The 16,494-nt window shown below is 37.1% G+C and overlaps 1 protein-coding gene and 1 long non-coding RNA gene across 2 annotated transcripts; one reads left to right on the top strand and one right to left on the bottom strand.

Moving 5' to 3' along the window:
- The first annotated feature begins 310 nt into the window (after positions 1-310).
- On the top strand, positions 311-785 carry LOC147486782 (uncharacterized). The gene is made up of 3 exons (XR_015201065.1): positions 311-339; positions 457-558; positions 670-785. It is a non-coding gene; the product is annotated as an uncharacterized LOC147486782 (long non-coding RNA).
- An 840-nt stretch (positions 786-1,625) lies between these two features.
- Positions 1,626-7,043, bottom strand: LOC147486781 (protein FAR1-RELATED SEQUENCE 5-like). The gene is made up of 4 exons (XM_086573850.1): positions 6,330-7,043; positions 6,037-6,221; positions 5,495-5,741; positions 1,626-1,724 (listed from the first exon to the last, which is right to left on the bottom strand). Exons 1-4 carry the CDS (start codon positions 7,041-7,043, stop codon positions 1,626-1,628), a joined length of 1,245 nt encoding a protein of 414 aa, XP_086429976.1.
- Between the last annotated feature and the right edge of the window lie 9,451 nt (positions 7,044-16,494).

The raw sequence follows: 16,494 nt of genomic DNA, 5'->3' as shown, positions 1-16,494 counted from the left end.
TCTAACCGATGCCTGACCAAAACCGACTGTTGGTCGATTTACCCGATTATAACTGACCCAACCCTAAATTCAAAAGATCAATTGCAAACAAGCCACAGAGATTGAATGGAAGCGACTGTCACTTTGAGGGCATTCAAACCTTTTAACTGATGGAACTAACATGTATATTTAGTGAAAACTTTACAGAAACTAAAGCCCGTACTCTTGTTCAATATCCATCTTTCTTTCTTTTTAAATGGGTTATATCTAAAGTGGTTCTCGCTTTTGTTGATTTTTTCGAGAGAAAACAACCGGTTATGTTCCAACCAAACTAGTGAATTCTTGCCTATGATTGATGAGGTTGGTTGATTCTTTAATTTTATTGGAGTGTAAATAAAATTTTGTAATGAGTACTTGTTTGTAAAGTTATATAAAACTATGAAGTTAATGTTGTTTGGCTTTTGACAAAAATTACAGGTTTATAAAGCACTATTAGAGAAAACCAAATCAGTCCCAGGTGCTAAAGTGGAGAATAATAGGTTCTGTGTATCTGTTCACTTCAGATGTGTTGATGAAAAGGTAGATTTCATTTCCATATCTTATATTTTATTTTCTGACGTTCTTCACCATGTGTGTATTGTTATATTTGGAGTTAAAAGATATGAACCAAGTGTTTCACTGTGTTTACAGAGTTGGACTACACTAGCATAGCAAGTTAGAACAGTGATCAAAGAGTACCCAAAGCTTAGACTGACTCCAGGAAGGAAGGTAAGACACTAAGACATATGACATTATTTTCATTGGCCCCAAATTTTCTAATATTTATATATTATTCCATAATAATGAAGATGCGTTTAAGGTATCCTATGTTCTTGTTTGATGATCAAAACCCATGTACATTTTCGTGGTTATTATTTTCTGTGTCATTTTAGCTTTCTTTTGCTTACAAACTTATTGGTGTAAGATAGATTCTTTCTTACTTAGGTATTGCACGATAGAGGACAAGGATTTGGCGTTCTTGTTTCTAAAAGTCCAAAAGATACAAATGGTTCTTATTCTCTCCAGGAACTAGCAGAAGTAAGATCTTAGTCATGCATCTATCCATGCAATTCTTTTAAACTTTTTCTTGTTTTGGGTCTATTTTTGCATGCTAATATTTTTACTTGTTTTGTATGTTTATAGGTTATGGATTTTTTGCACCGATTAGTCGAATGGAAGTGACTGTCACTTCGAGGGCATTCAAGGGTTTAGCTAGAAAGGAGATTTTACCCATCCATGAATGACAAATGATCAATGAGTGGGGGGATAATGTATTTTTCCTTTGTTCAAAAAAAGAAAATTAGCCTAGAAAAAAAGGCTATTCTCCTTTGTTTTTAACAGGCTTGGAGACCTTCTTGTAAGTTGTAACTATGTATGTACAAGGGAAACTTTATCAACAACCTAGCCTAATCCCATTACCTGAGGTTCACAACATTACATTTGAAAAATGTAATTTTTCAATTTTCTGTACGGATCAATATATAGCTCTTTATATATCTTTCTCAATCTTTTGTCTCTGACTCTCTATTGAATATTTTGCATTGTGATGTTTCACTATGGTATAGTTCAACTTTCAGTGTATACTTTGGAAACTATATACTCCATGTTCACAAAACCCATGTACTCAACGTTTTAGCATCTTTAATCACAACAATAAAGCTAATATAACTACTACTCCCTCCCTGCCCTCTCTCTCTCTCTCTCTCCTGTTTTACCTCCACAAGATTCCAAGCAAAAAGAATTAATGGAAAGGGTGGTTTGATATAGGTATTTTGTTTGTTGTCTTCAAATCTTACAACAATGCAACAACAAAAGAACCACACATGTATACTGGGTACCTCTTCTTTTATTGACTATGGGAATAGGAGATCATTCTTTCCCATTTGAACTATTTTGTAATAAGTTATAATCGATGGCTTGTATTAAGACAGCAGACAAAAAGACGAATACTACAAGGCAAAGAAGAAGATCATATTTTGGATCTCCAGTATGACCATGTTACATTTTCAACATCTCTTTAACCAACAACAACAAAAGCAGTTCTATGACGGAAATAGAATAATAACTTGGCCGGACTTCAGATGTGGGAATATTATTGTAGAAACACGCCATCAATGCTTTTGGCTCATTTAGATGTTGTTGTTAATTCATTAATTAGATTGGTTTTGGCTTTACTGTTTTTGAGAGAAAAAAAAAAAAAAAAAAAAAAAAAAAAAGAAAGAAAGAAAGAAACCAAATAATTAGTTATTACCTTTGTTGATGGTGCTGACTGATGGAAGAGTGGTGGAGGAATGGTGGCGGCTAGACTGGTGGGGGATGTAGTGGCTCAGCCCTAGTTAATGGGTTTTTACTTTTTACTAATTGGTAATTTGGTACGATACATTTCTAATTTTCTACTAATATAGTATATTAAGATATTGTGGATCGGGTCGGTTATTTTCGGTTATACCAAATCCAAACCGAGCACCGAACCGACCCTGTCCGTTTTGCCATTTAACAAACCGATCCGAACCGTCTTAAATGGATAACCGACCCTTATAGGTCGGGTCGGGTCAGTCAGTTTAGTCGGGTAGATCAATTTTATGCACACCCCTAGTGCTTGAGCAGTTAACCAAGACACCGCCTTATCGGCTAGGGTGAAAGGAAACATCCTCAGTTTAATTTGTTCAGCACCAACCGTAGGATGGTGGAATGTAGTAAGGACTTGGTCAATCCTACGCATGTGCTGATAAGATTTTTCATGGTCTAACCCATGAAAAACGGGTAACAAATTAAATATATTTGGGGGGATTCGGAAATCCCCCACTGGGTCTGATAGAACGATGCAAGATTTTGGGCTATCGTTCAAGGCTTTGTAAAAGTCAGAGAGAGGAGACTCTCTTTTTTCAGCCATTATTTCAGGTGTGGTGTGTGGTATATTAGCTAGAAGTGTAGTGAGTGGTATACTAGAAAGGTGTGTTTGTGGACGTTGCCGGTTGATTACGTTAGGTGTTTTTCTTCAACTTGACCTTAATCTCATGCAAGGCTAAGACCAATCTTAACTAAACATGACAACACTCAAACAATCCTGATATGCTAGTATGAACCTCTAACAGGTGATGCGAGGTGTGGAAGAAAGAAGTACCTGAAAGCCTCCTTGCTTCGCTTATGAATATCGTCTTCTTTATGCCAGCTCAGTGTATATAACAAGTTAGAAACACTGAATAACTTGAAGAAATGGAAGTTTGAACTAACCTGCGGAAATCAGGCGTTTCAGAAGAGGGCGCGAGTCGCGCTCAAATCCAGCTTGACGTCTAGTGAATTGGGCGCGGGTGGCACTCCAATTTAGCCTACCAAGGGCGCGGTCGCGCTCCATACTTCACTGATGTCCAGTGGTTTGGGCGCGGGTGGCGCTCCAAGTTTGCCTACTAAGGGCGCAGTCGCGCTCTGTACTTCACTGATGTCCAGTGATTTGGGCGCGGGTGGCACTCCAAGTTTGCCTACCAAGGGTTCGGTCACGCTCCATGTACTCCTGCGAGGAAAATTTCAGTTCCGAAATGGACAACCACAGTTAGAATCAAACAAGGGTGGGTTGGTTTAAATGGGACTTTGGAAAGACTAATTATACTAACGAAAACAATTCTAAAGTAAACTAAGATGGCAGCGGCGCCATTTGATAAATGAAAAATGATTAGTTTTACCTACGAATAAGTTACGAGACTCAAACGCAAGTAAAACTAAAACTTAACTTTATGTGTGTTATTTATCAAAGATTTCTACTCTCGATTCTATCGAAATAGAGTTGGAGTAAAAGATTTGTTCCACTCTTAGTTCTTTAGAATTCGTGTTTCCTAAGATTATCAATCTATCCAAAGTTAATGAGAGTTTTACGAAATTTATACTACGATGGAAATTTAACTAACAAGATATGATTTTATACGACTACAGAATACTAAATTGATATTATGATAAGGAATTAGGGGGGATTGATTCCACCTTAACTCGACTTAGTTTACTAACGAAGAATCGTCGTAATCCGAATTGAACTGCTTTCACATAACAATTGGTTCTTCCTAATCCCTAGTTGTTCATGGTAATCTCTACTAACTAACATCTAGCATGTGAAACAATCAAACCCATTCTCATGGTGAACTAATTGTTTTCTAGAATGGAATGGGAAATCACGACTATTCTACGCTTAACAAAAATCAAGTTTCATCAAGGCTTCTTCAACCCCCTCTAATGGAGGTTTAGCCTAGAATAATTATGGTATCATTAATATATAAATTAAAGCAAGACATGATATAAAGATTATAACTTTGCTTATTTCAACTCAAATGGAAATTTAATCATGCAAGAATTAATTGAAACTAGTAATGACAAATAACTAAATCTATGAATTGAAACTAAAATGATTTAATGGAAAAAATGAAACTAAATTATGAAGAACTAATTAACTTTATTGATCTAATGAATAGCAATAACAATGATTCAATAACTGAATTTAAAACAAGGTAAAATGAAAAACTAATTAATTTAAAATCTAAATCTAGATCTAAACTATTCTCTAATGGCTACTTGCTACCTAAACTAATTATTTCTTAAGATTTAAGTCTTGTGTCTTGAAATGGAGGAGACAAGATCCACATTTTCATGCATGGGCTGAGGAGCCATGTTTTGGGCCGGAAAATCGAGCCTAAAACCCAATTTCTTCAGTCTACAGAGACCTTTTCAGCTGGATTTTGCTTCAACAAACTTTTTATCTACTTTTGCTCCTTTGATTGGATCAAGGCTTGGACCATTGGAAAGCTCTTTCCAAGCTGGTCGTTTTGACATAAGGTAAGCCCAATTCCGAGGTCTGAGCCCAAAGATACGGTCTTCGGAAGTTCTGCTGACTTTTGTGTGTTGTTTCTGCCCGCGTTGACTTTGACTTTTCAACTTTGACCTGGGCTTTACAAAGGCTTTTTCTCCTTGAATCATGGCCTTTAATCACAAAACTTCTTAGCAACCAACCCTTGCTCCTTTATCTCACCAAAGTAACACATTTCTGCACATAATTGACTTCAATGCCTGAAATACATAAAAGCACGTAATTAATCAGCATTAACTCTTATTTATTATTTGCATAATTGGTCTAAAAGTATTATTGTTAAGGGGTTAAAACTACAGTTTTGGGCTCTTATCAATTCCTTGCATCGTAAACCACTTGAGAAGCAACCTTAATACAATGAGCCACTCTCAAAGGTTCATGGTTTTCATGGCCGACCACTAATCCAGTATCAAACTCTGCTCTATACGTGTTTGCCTTTTGCATCCACCGCTTCAAAAGAAAATGCATTGGAATCTTTTCGATCTCGTAACGCTGAAAAAGCTTTAACATGTGACCACAAAGTAACCCCATAAACTGAAAATGCTTACATTCACATTCTCCCTCTAAGGTTCTTCTATTGAAACTCACTTTCCAAACGGACTTCTTCTGCGGGTCTCTGAATTTCACCATGTAGCTTCCGGTTCCATTGTTGATAATCTCATCCCCATCAAATTTGTACTCCGCCTTTGCCTTCTCTAATTGCTCTTTAAATTTATTGAATGGATTAATTGTATAGACCTTCGCAACATGCATAAGGAGAAAAACATCTTTAGGCACAATTCGTGAACTATGCTCGGTGCGGTAATCGGAATATCTTTCATTCCTAGCAATCAAAACCAAAGACCTCTCATTACCATGTACAAACTCCATCAGCCTAGTTGTCAAATTTACGAATTGGTCATAATGAGAATTCATCGATTCACTTCTCCTAGTCGTATGCATACCAGCAAAAAATTTGTCACTGAGATAACAAGGCACCCATTTCTCCCGTATATTACATTTCTATCAACCAAGGATTTTCAGACAACTCATTATTCTCTATTATTGTACACCATCTTCTTTCAAAATCACTAATCTTATATGAGAAAGAAATAGTGTTCTTCAAGTCAGTTACCAGTGTCTCAATTTTAGTAAATGACAACTTTTCTTGAAATTTTTGCATAATATGCCAAAGACAGTAACGATGACGAGTATCAAGGAACACTTTGGCAATAGCTGCAGTCATCGCTCTATCCTGGTCAGTGATGATTGCCATTGGCGCATGACCACCCATGACTGCAGGCCATACCTTAAACAGCCATATAAATGTGTCTTCTGTCTCATCAAGTAACAATGCACAACCAAACTGAATCGACTGCATATGATGGTTAACTCCAGTAAAAGGGGCAAAAGGCATAGAGTATGCATTGGTACGATATGTGGTATCAAAAGAGACAACATCCCCGAAATACTCATACTGCACTCGAGACCTCCCATCAACCCAGAAAAAGTTTACTGCAGTCCCATTTTGATCTAGATTAATGGTGTAGTAGAACTGGGGATTCTCGGCACTCTTCTGCATAAAATAGTTAAGTAAGGCAGTTGCATCACCTTCTTTAGGCATTTTTCTGGTCAAACCGTAATTATGGTTCCAGCAATCCATCTTTGTAAACCCAAGTTCTTCCCCATTAAAAATAGCTGCAACTTTGCTGACTGGTAAACCATTTTCACCAAAAATTTCAGTCAACCTCTTCACCGCTTCAAGCATATTTTTGTTTGATCTCATGCAATTTCTCTTTACTAGACTAACCAAACCGTGGCTATGGTCATTTTCAACACAACTTACATAATATATATCTTTGTGTTTTCTTTTCGTAACACGCATTCTAGCAGGGCAACTACACCTGATAGTGCTAGTATTTCTAGAAACACCCACTTCTCCCACTTCTCTCTTGTTATGGAGCCCTTCATGAGAGCAAACCATTAAACAACCCGTAGCCAAATCTACACCGTTTTTTTTCCGATCCATCGACCGAACACGAGTCTCAAATCCCTCTTGTTGACCATACTGTTTGTAGTAAGTCTTTGCGTCGTCAACATTACTAAAAACCATACCTACAAACGGAGCAACTAGTTTATGCATTTCACTGTCTGGGGATTTATTGGAAGAAGACCCAACAACTACGTCTTCTTCCATACTGATAGCTATATTTTTTTCCATTGACTCCATTATACACGTATTTCAGTTTGATTAAATTATTTAATCAAAAGATTCAAATGTAAAATCAATTATTCACAAAGCTCTGTTAAAGTTGATTTTTAGAATTTCAATTTTCAATTTGATTTTGGGTTTGGGTTTGATTTCAGTAGTGGAGGAGAGAGTGAGAGCGCGCGAGAAGGTAAGAGTTTGTTTTGGTTGGTTTGATTTTGATTTTTGATAGTTTAAATGGAAATTTTCAATTTTTGGAGAGAGAGAGAGCGAGAAGGTAAGGGTTTTGATCGCAAAATAGAAATGAAAATTGGGAGAGAAAAAAATAATTTACCAAAATACCCTTGTTCTATTTAGTTAGGGCAATATTTGGGCCTTTGATTTCTAATTTAGATTGGGTGATCCAACGATAAGTTTCGGCTGTAAGGTTGTTGTTAGATTTTTGGCTGTCAACCTATCCGGCCCGTATATTATACGGGCCCTATATATACTGGCCGGCTATGTTGACATACTATTCTAACATACTATCTTGACATACCTAGCCAACCATAAGATCAAACAGAATCTGACGTCAAGAGATCTACTTCTAAAAACCAAACAAATGAATTGAAATAATTGAAAAGGGGCAAAAATGTCATTTTGTTTTGCTAAAGAAAAAACCCTTTTTTCTTCTTCGCAGCTTTTTCACCAAAAAATAACTCGTTCTTCTTCTCGAAGCTCTCGCTTGAACTTGTACGTGAAAGAACAAAAATTAAGCAGGTTTATTTATTTTTATTTTTTTGACTTTCTCTTTATTAATCTTTTGGTATCAATTTTCAATGATTATAAACACTTGAAATAAAGTTTAAAAGTAACATTGAGTGGTATTGTGCATCTATAAGAGTTGTGTGTAACTATCACAAACAGGAACTATAGGTGCCAAAACAAAAGTTAATGCTTGCACTGTCCATTGCTCGATCCTTGGTTACATTGAGTTAGTATTTATCAAAGAAAGTCCCAACAGCCGCCTAACCACAAGAGCTTAAGGAAATAATACTCTAGTCGACCAGTTGGGTGGACAAGTGTAGACTATGGCAGAAAGGCAGGAGAATCAGGAGTTCGGGGATTTTTGGGGCAGGAGAGTGATTTGGGAATTCAATGAAAGAGTTCGTCCAGGAACCAGATTCCTATTCAATAGAAGAAGTTGTTCGACCCTTTCTTTTATTGGACTACTCTTACCTCTAGACCGGACCTCCTATCAGACTTTGAAGATGGAACAACCTCGATCTCAAAGAAGAGGAAACGGAAGCAACCTTTCCAAAAGCTGCCGAAGACCGATGACAGGAAGAGAAAAGTCAAATTTGGAGAGGTAACTCCAATTAGATAGGCGAAGAGCTGAAAGGGGCATTGTATCACAATAGAGTTTGTGGAGTGTGTCAGAAAGTCACGTCCCATTTAAATACTTAGAAAAAAAAAACTCGTTGATGAACTGATTGTATGTTTTTTCTAAGTTGTACTCGTCTCCATTTTTCTATTTAATTATTTGTTTTTTTTTTGTACCAGAAATGACTTTGAATGGAGCTTTCGATGTTCCCGATTCAGTACTAGTGGATTCTTCTCCAATTGAAGCCACAAACGAAGACATACAATTGTTAGAAGCACCGTATGTAGGGATGTCGTTTAACAGTTTCGAGGAAGCGAAGAAATACTACAAAGAGTATGGTTGACAACAGGGATTTGAAACACGTGTTAGGAGTGCAGATAAAAGACAATCACATGTGGACGTACGTACCTTCTAGTTGTCTCTTGGTTTGTTCACGTGAGGGGATCCATAACAAGAAAGAAGATGTGTCTAGTGGAGTGTCAGGAACATCAAGAAACACTTTGACTATTAGGTGTGCTTGTAAAGCAAGAATGAGATTGGGAAAGAAAAAATTGGAGAATATATACAAAGTAACATTGGTTGAAAACAACCATAGCCATGGCTTGGTTTCTCCTTGCAAGAGGGGTTTAATGAGAGTGAATAAATCTATGCCAGAAGCAGCAAAAAACCTAACAGAGATTTTTGATGATGAGGGTTTACCGGTGGGAAAAGTTGCATCAGTTTTCTCCAGCAATGCAACTGGGCTTACTTCAAAGATGTGTCAAAACTATTCTGCCACAAGAAAGAAACCAAGAGAAAATGACGCGACAGCTGTACTTGATTACTTTAAGCAAAAGAGCGCAAAAATTCCTCAATTCTACTACGTTGTTGAACTGGATCCTAATGGCACTGCAGTTAATTTTTTTTGGATAGAAGGACGGTCTCAGGTGCAGTACGAGTACTTTGTAGACGTTGTATCTTTTGATACTACTTACCGAACTAATATTTATAAAATGCCTTTTGCCCCTTTTACTGGTGTCAACCACCATTTGCAGTCCATTCAATTTGGTTGTGCATTATTGCTTGATGAGACTGAGAAAACATTTGTGTGGTTATTTCAGACATGGCTTGCTACTATGGGTGGTCGCCCTCCAATTTCGATTCTCACTGATCAAGACAGGGTGATGACTGCAGCGATTGCTAAGGTATTCCCTTCTACACGACATTGTCATTGTTTTTGGCATGTTTCTAATAAATTTTCAGAGAAGTTGGGCCATGTCTACCATAAAAACAACACCTTTGCTACAGAGTTAAGTTCCATTCTTAAATCCTATAGGATAGATGATTTTGAAAGCAAGTGGCCTACACTGATGTCTAAGTACAATTTGGTGGAGTATAGTTGGTTAAAGGAAATGTATGAGTTAAGAAGAAATTGGGTTCGAGTTTTATCACTTAGACACCTTCTTTGCTGGAATGAACACAACTAGACGAAATGAATCAATGAACTCTTATTATGATAACTTTGTTAGTTCGACAACTACTCTCATACAGTTTGTCCACGGTAATGAAAGATATTTGGGATTGATTGCCAAGCATGAAAGAGACTTTGATTACAACACTGAACATAAATGTCACAATGTGCAGTGGGTAGAAATGAATTCCTTTTGAAGCATGCTAGCAAAATGTACACAGTTAATGTTTTTAATAAATTTAAGTCTCAAGTGGAAAATGAAAGAAACCACTACAAAGTTGTTGAAGAGCAGATTGACAACAATGGAACTGGAATTTATTTCTTGAAATCAAGAAAGCCTCATAATACCAATGTTTGGGAAGTGAGTTTTGATAGAACAACCCTGGAGGCTGAGTGTGAATATAAGTATTTCAAGTTTATGGGTATACCTTGCGCTCATCTTTTGAAGATTTTTCTGCGGTATGACGTCAAAGAGATTCCATCTCATTTTATTTTGAAGAGGTGAACGCAAAAGGCAAACACTTACAGGGCCGTATTTGATGGTGGATTAGTGACTGGTCATGGAAACCAGGACGCTTTAAGAGTTTCCCATTGCATTAAGGTTGCTACTCAATTGGCATATGATGCAGCAACTAATGTTGAGAGTTACACATTTTTCATAGAGAAAATGAGTGAATTGTCAATCGGAGTTGCCAAGTGTAAGGAAACTCTCACTGAAGGAGCTACTAAAAAAGGAGCTATTAAAGAGGTGACTTCAACTAATGAGAAGCGCAAAGTTGATGTAGCGGAGGTAGTTTCTTATCACTTGCTTTAACTGCGATTAAATTTATTTTTAAGTTTAATTAACCCCTTAACCTTTGATTCACAGGTTTTAATTTTGAACCCTAATATTTCTCAAACAAAAGAGAGAAATAAGAAAATAAAGTCTAGTAGGGAGATAGCCCAAGAAGAAAAGAACGGAAGGTTTTGTAAATCATGCCAAAAGATTGCAAAACATGACTCAAGAAATTGTCCAGAGAAGATTAAAAATGTAAGAATGTGTATTATAGTAAATTGAATTTTGCATACTTATTATTATTATTTTTTCCAATTTTAACATGTCTTTTACTTGTAGGCTACTTCTAGCGAGTAACACGATTACTTAGGAGTGGGATGAGGTGCTGAAATTTGATAGTGGGTGTGCTGAAATTTGATAAAAGTGTGTTGAATGTTTTTGCATGGAGGGGATGCCGAGCAATAAGAAACGACTTACGCCATCAAAGAAGTGTTGTTATTGATTTGTTTATTTTTTTTTTCTATTCTTTTAGGTGTTCAATCATTCAATTGGAAAACAATGTGGTAGCTGTTAATGGAATTCGTAATTTTGGTAGGCAAAAATGTGTTCAGACTTCAGATTGTGACTTTGTTTTTGCATTGCATTATGCAACAACTAAATAATTATAGCTAGTGTTTGTAACTGTTGTGACCTATTCTCCTCTCCTTATCTCCTGTTCTATTTATAATCCTTCATCTCTTTCTTAGGCCATCCACCTGTCCCTCCATCTCTTGGTCCATTGATTGCCGCGTGGAGGGTTCCCGTACGACCTTAGGGTTTTTCCCGTGCTCCTGCTGGGCACGTGTCCTGATGGTACAATTCCAGGTCAGCTATCCCTTCAAGTCGCGGCTCTACACTGTCAGTCCTCGGTTCTCAGCCTTCATACTTGACTCCTATGTCCACGGCCCTAATAGAATGCTTCTCACCCCACTGCATGTCCTCTTTCTGGATCCATCACCCACCGGACCGTCTGCCATCATAAATTGGGTCGCTACAGTAACTAGCTTAATTTGTGTCTTTGTGTTACACGTCCTACTAGTCAGAGTTTTATATCAAGATGGGGCTCATTCTACATAGAAAGAAAAGAAAAACCTTCGGCACTGTTGAAACGCAGCTCACAACCTTAAAGTGTTTGCAGATTAACTGCACCACTTGCACCTCTGAAGTGTTTGAAAAGTAAATCCTTAATTCCCTTTTGATCAGTCTTAGACTCTTGGTACTACACAAAGTTGGCCTAACTTGTCAGAACGCTTTACCCTCTTAACAGTGTAAGATCGTTTAAACGAATAGCTGAAATTCGATCTTTAAACGAATTGGAAGTGCGGTCGAGATGCTAGTAGTAGCAATGTTTTGGTTGAATTTGTATCAGCATGATAGTGAGTATGGTACTGACCACCTACCAAGTATCAATTAGCTGTCAAAACCTCCGCTGAATTTGCTTTTATAGCAATCACAACAAGAATACAAATTCTACTGGAGTGTTCATAAACGTAGGTGGTAGGCAAATTTCAACATAGAATTTGCATAATGTTTGAGCCTGCCTTACAGCTCAAAGGAGCCTTTACTCAAAAAGAAAATATAAATAAAATAAACCTTAAGGAGCTTCCACCACTATCACAGCACTCGCTATTGCATCCTCGACCGTGATCCTTTGCCATCGTGTCTCCTCGTTCTTGACACTTCGTTATTTGTTTGTGCGTTTTACGCTTTTTTCTCCATTTGATTTTTACTTGACTTGATAATCGACAAGACCACTTGATGGTATCTTCCCTCCCCATTTTGTAAGGCACTCTCAATATCGGTTTTCTTGTCGGTAAAATCATACCTTTCGCGGTAACTTGGGATTCACCAAACCTTCGTTCCCATTTTCATTTTCTCCTCAACTTCTTTTGCAAAGCATCATCGATCAAGATCATTGTCCATGCATTACACGGATGAGGCAACATCACAATTTCTCTGAGTTGAGGCAGAGTTGACTGAAATTCATTGGATGCAATACCGTACAAATACTTGTGGAACCGTCTCATACTATCTTTGAACATATTCAATATCTGCTCCCTCTGTAGCTTCATTTCTCTCTGAATACAAGTGAAATATTGGTTTTTCAATCCAATGCACAATAGAATAGAAGTTTGAACTGGTGTTAAAGACTTAAAGGTACTGGAAGCCTCTCTTGGAAGTACAAATGGACATGCTTTTGCACAAGGTCTAGGATCAAATGAAACTCCACACGATTGTGAACAAAGGATTCGAGCCGCTTCATATCATGAGGCGAAATTATCCTATTCAGCGAGGTCAGATATCCACTAGAGGAGTATGAAGTAAGTTCTGATTCTCTGAAGTTGACCTTTCTATCCAATATGACAATATACTCATGCAAAGCTTATACTCCATCGCTTTAAAACTTGACCCTCAGAGTCCCACAAATCTGCATTTAAAATCTTGATAAAATGGAGGAATAAAAGCACATTGATCGTTTATTCAATGGCCTGATGACCATGCACTTATGTTCGCCAGTTACGGCATATGGAACCTGGCAAACATAGAATGGAACAAAATCATGTTTCTTCCAGAATGAATCAGATCCAGAAATCAGTCCAAATGAGACACCAATATAATCAAGTTTTTCTGGTTTTCTTTCACGCAGATGAACAAATAGGGGTGGAAGGTTTTCCTTTGGTTCTATAATCTCCGTCAACAGTGAAACCTCGGCTTCTATGGCGCTTCTGAATGTTTTCTAGGGGAGCTCTCTACAACCTCTTCAACATCCATCACGGTAATAGGAGTCAACTCTCCTTCGTAGTACCTTGTTAGAAGTTCCACTGCAGTGGAACCATAACCGCACCTCATGGTATATAGATCCCTCCCTCTTTATGTATACTTGGAAATAAATAGAAAATGGGGTTTCTATTTCACGATGAATCAAAAAGGTGCTACTTTTTGTAAAATAGAAAATGACATTTTCGCCACTGTTTTTTTTGGCCTATTTTCTTTTATTTGTTTGGTTTTTTAGAAATAGATCTTGTTTGATCTGAGGGTTAGCTGGGTATGTCAAGATAGTATGTTAAAATAGTATGTTGAGATAGCCGGCCCGATATATATATATATATATATTGGCTATGTGAACAGCCAAAACCAAAACAGCCATCAAACAGCCAAACTCCAACCGTTAGATCATCCAAATCCATCCAAATATAAAATTTTGAAATCTAACGGAAATAGAAACAAAACACTTACGAAGGGTTTTCGCTCCTATTCTTTTTTTTCCCAAATTTTCTCCGAAATCAAACAACCAAATTCGTAAGATTAGTTCTCTCTCCATTCGCTCTTTCCATTCCATCTCCAAAATCAAAGCAAGCAAGCAACTATTTAGTTCGATTTCCAGCACCCAAATTGTTCGATTTAGGGAGAAAGGTAATATTATTCCCATTTTCTAATTCCAATTTAGTCCCAGATGTTGTACAGGGTACTGAGTTTTTGCATCTATGTTCAATCTTCTAAATATGACCCAGTTTACTTGCTTGGTAGAATCGACAACTTCATAAATGGTGTAGAGGGATTACTTGTATGTATTAAAACTTGTGGTTTCTGTATGAAATTCAAATTTGTTGTATGTTTATTCGTAGAAATGTCAAAAATTTATAGCACATTGAAATCAACAAAATCAGTTTCATTGCAGTTTTTGCAATCTTTGGATTGGAAACAGTAAAAGTTCTAAGTTTTGTTGAATTCATCCTCTTTTATATGCAATAACGAAATCAACATATTTTTTTGAGATCTCTTGTGAGAATCTCCTTCACTTTGGGACCGCAGAGTAGAGAATGTGTTGTCCATCTTGTACTCTTTCCTGCAGTATATTATTTAAGTTTTACTTCTACTAACTAAAAGACAAAATTAGAGTAGTCCAATTTGATTCTTGTGTCAGATAAGACTTGGAAAAATTGTCAAGTTTTCACCCAAGAGATTTGTGCTTTTATATGGAGAGCATACACTCTATTTTGGACACTTGTGTTTTTTTTTCTTCTGTTGGAGACTTAGAGGAATCGTGTCTGTCATAGGACTTGCATTTTAGACAGGGTAACCATTTAAGCAGGTCACTTGATGTAGGATAAATGTACCTTTAACCAAAAGTGTTTAGGAGTTAAACATAACTACTTAATCCATGTTAGCTTTCCATATTACTTGTGAACTCTAACTTCTGTATGTCTTAACGATATACGGCAAATGCAGGATGTGCTTGATGACGAGTCCTTCGAGAAGTACAAAAATGGGTTGATCGCAAAGAAACTGGAGAAGGACCCTTCGCTCAGCTATGAAACTGTAGCAATCTTTAGGGTCAAATTGTGGACAAGAGGTAATAAAGACGCTTGTTAATATGATTTGCTGTTATGTTGTAATATCGATCATTGGAACGTAGCCAACTTGAATTGTCCTACTTGGGAGTTGGGACTTGAGTCCGAATTTGTGGACAAGTCTGTCCACAAACAGCAGTTTCTTATTGGTTAACAGTATTTTTGGGTAGCACTCCACCAATCACCAGCTGCTATTTTTGTGGACAACAAACAGTTGCTTGTCCACAAACATATTTCCTTGGGACTTTGTTAACATATTTTGTACTAACCGCAGCAATCTGCCTTCTGTTAATTTTTTGGTACTATGTGAAATTTTTGTGGTGGGCTACTAATGTTAGTATCATCTTTTCATAAGAATTTAGATTAGATGTCTATAATATAACATTTTTTTTTATTTGAGATTACCTGTGACCTATAGGCCATAGAACTAGATGCTCTGGGATATCACGATATTTGTCAAGATTTAGTGAAATGCCACAATCCTGTGTCAAGATTTCAAGTTTCAACAAATTTTGAAATTTCATCCATCAAAATTCCAAACCAATCAGATACAAGTGTTTGCGGAAAGTTTTCTCTACCATTTTATGATGTACTGAAAAATGGCTTTGATGTTCAGGTATATGTTTGATATGTCGAAGAAGGAAGCTGAGGAGCTCAAAAGTATTTGCAAGAATGATGTTATTGACTGGTACAACAAATAGTGTTAGGTTTCTGACGGGGGCATTCAAAGAAAGGAGGAACCGATCCTTTGTTTGTAGCAGAACACGCAGTTGATCCTGATTCAACTTTGGTTGTCTACATGGTTTTGTCTACTCTTCCAGCTCTTGCACTGAAGTTGATGCATAATGGTTGCCATCTAATATCCCGGCTGCTGCTGTGGAGCGAGGGACAATGCCTCAGCAACGGATGGTAAGCAGATATTAGCCAACTATTTTTTTGAAAACTCATTTATGTTATTTTCTCCCATTTCTATAAATGAAGAAGTTTGTGTATTATTATCATTAAAACTCAGACTCTTAAATGAGTGGTGTTTCATTTCCTATAGGTGTTTGCCAAGCTCAAGGATCTAGTGGATGAAGTCGCATCTGCAGGTTTAATATCACCGACACTGATCATAATTGGGAAAGTTGTAGCACTCTCACCTTTCTGGGAATCGACTCCAGTGCTTGAGACTAGACAATCCTTTCGAGGCATATAGATGAAGTATTTATATTGGTCTTCATAGTGTCGTTGAGAGTTTGGTAGACAATCATTTTTTCATACCAAAAAGCATCTCACTGGATGAAGTATTACATAGTTCTGTAAGATCGAGAGGCACACGTACTATGGATAGAGTGAAGAAATAAGGTTTTGGATTCTTGTATAATGCTTCATAAAGTGAATGGTGGACATCTCTCAAGCTCATTGATTTTGTAACTTACGGATCCTACAGACATTATACAAATGTAGCCAGAGAAATT

This window comes from Coptis chinensis, chromosome 7 (genome assembly GCF_015680905.1).
Source record: "Coptis chinensis isolate HL-2020 chromosome 7, ASM1568090v1, whole genome shotgun sequence".
Lineage (NCBI taxonomy): Eukaryota > Viridiplantae > Streptophyta > Magnoliopsida > Ranunculales > Ranunculaceae > Coptis > Coptis chinensis.
The sequence above is the reverse complement of the archived record's forward strand: the minus strand, read 5'-3'. Positions and strand labels throughout refer to the sequence as shown.

Excerpts from the sequence above, each read along its gene's own strand:
- LOC147486781 (XM_086573850.1), bottom strand. The coding sequence starts at position 7,043 with ATGGAAGAAGACGTAGTTGTTGGGTCTTCTTCCAATAAATCCCCAGAC. Across the intron at positions 6,222-6,329 it reads GGGTTGATGGGAGGTCTCGA|TCGATTCAGTTTGGTTGTGC; the intron begins GTGCAGTATGAG and ends CATCATATGCAG. Across the intron at positions 5,742-6,036 it reads CGTCATCGTTACTGTCTTTG|GCTGATGGAGTTTGTACATG; the intron begins GCATATTATGCA and ends TTTGACAACTAG.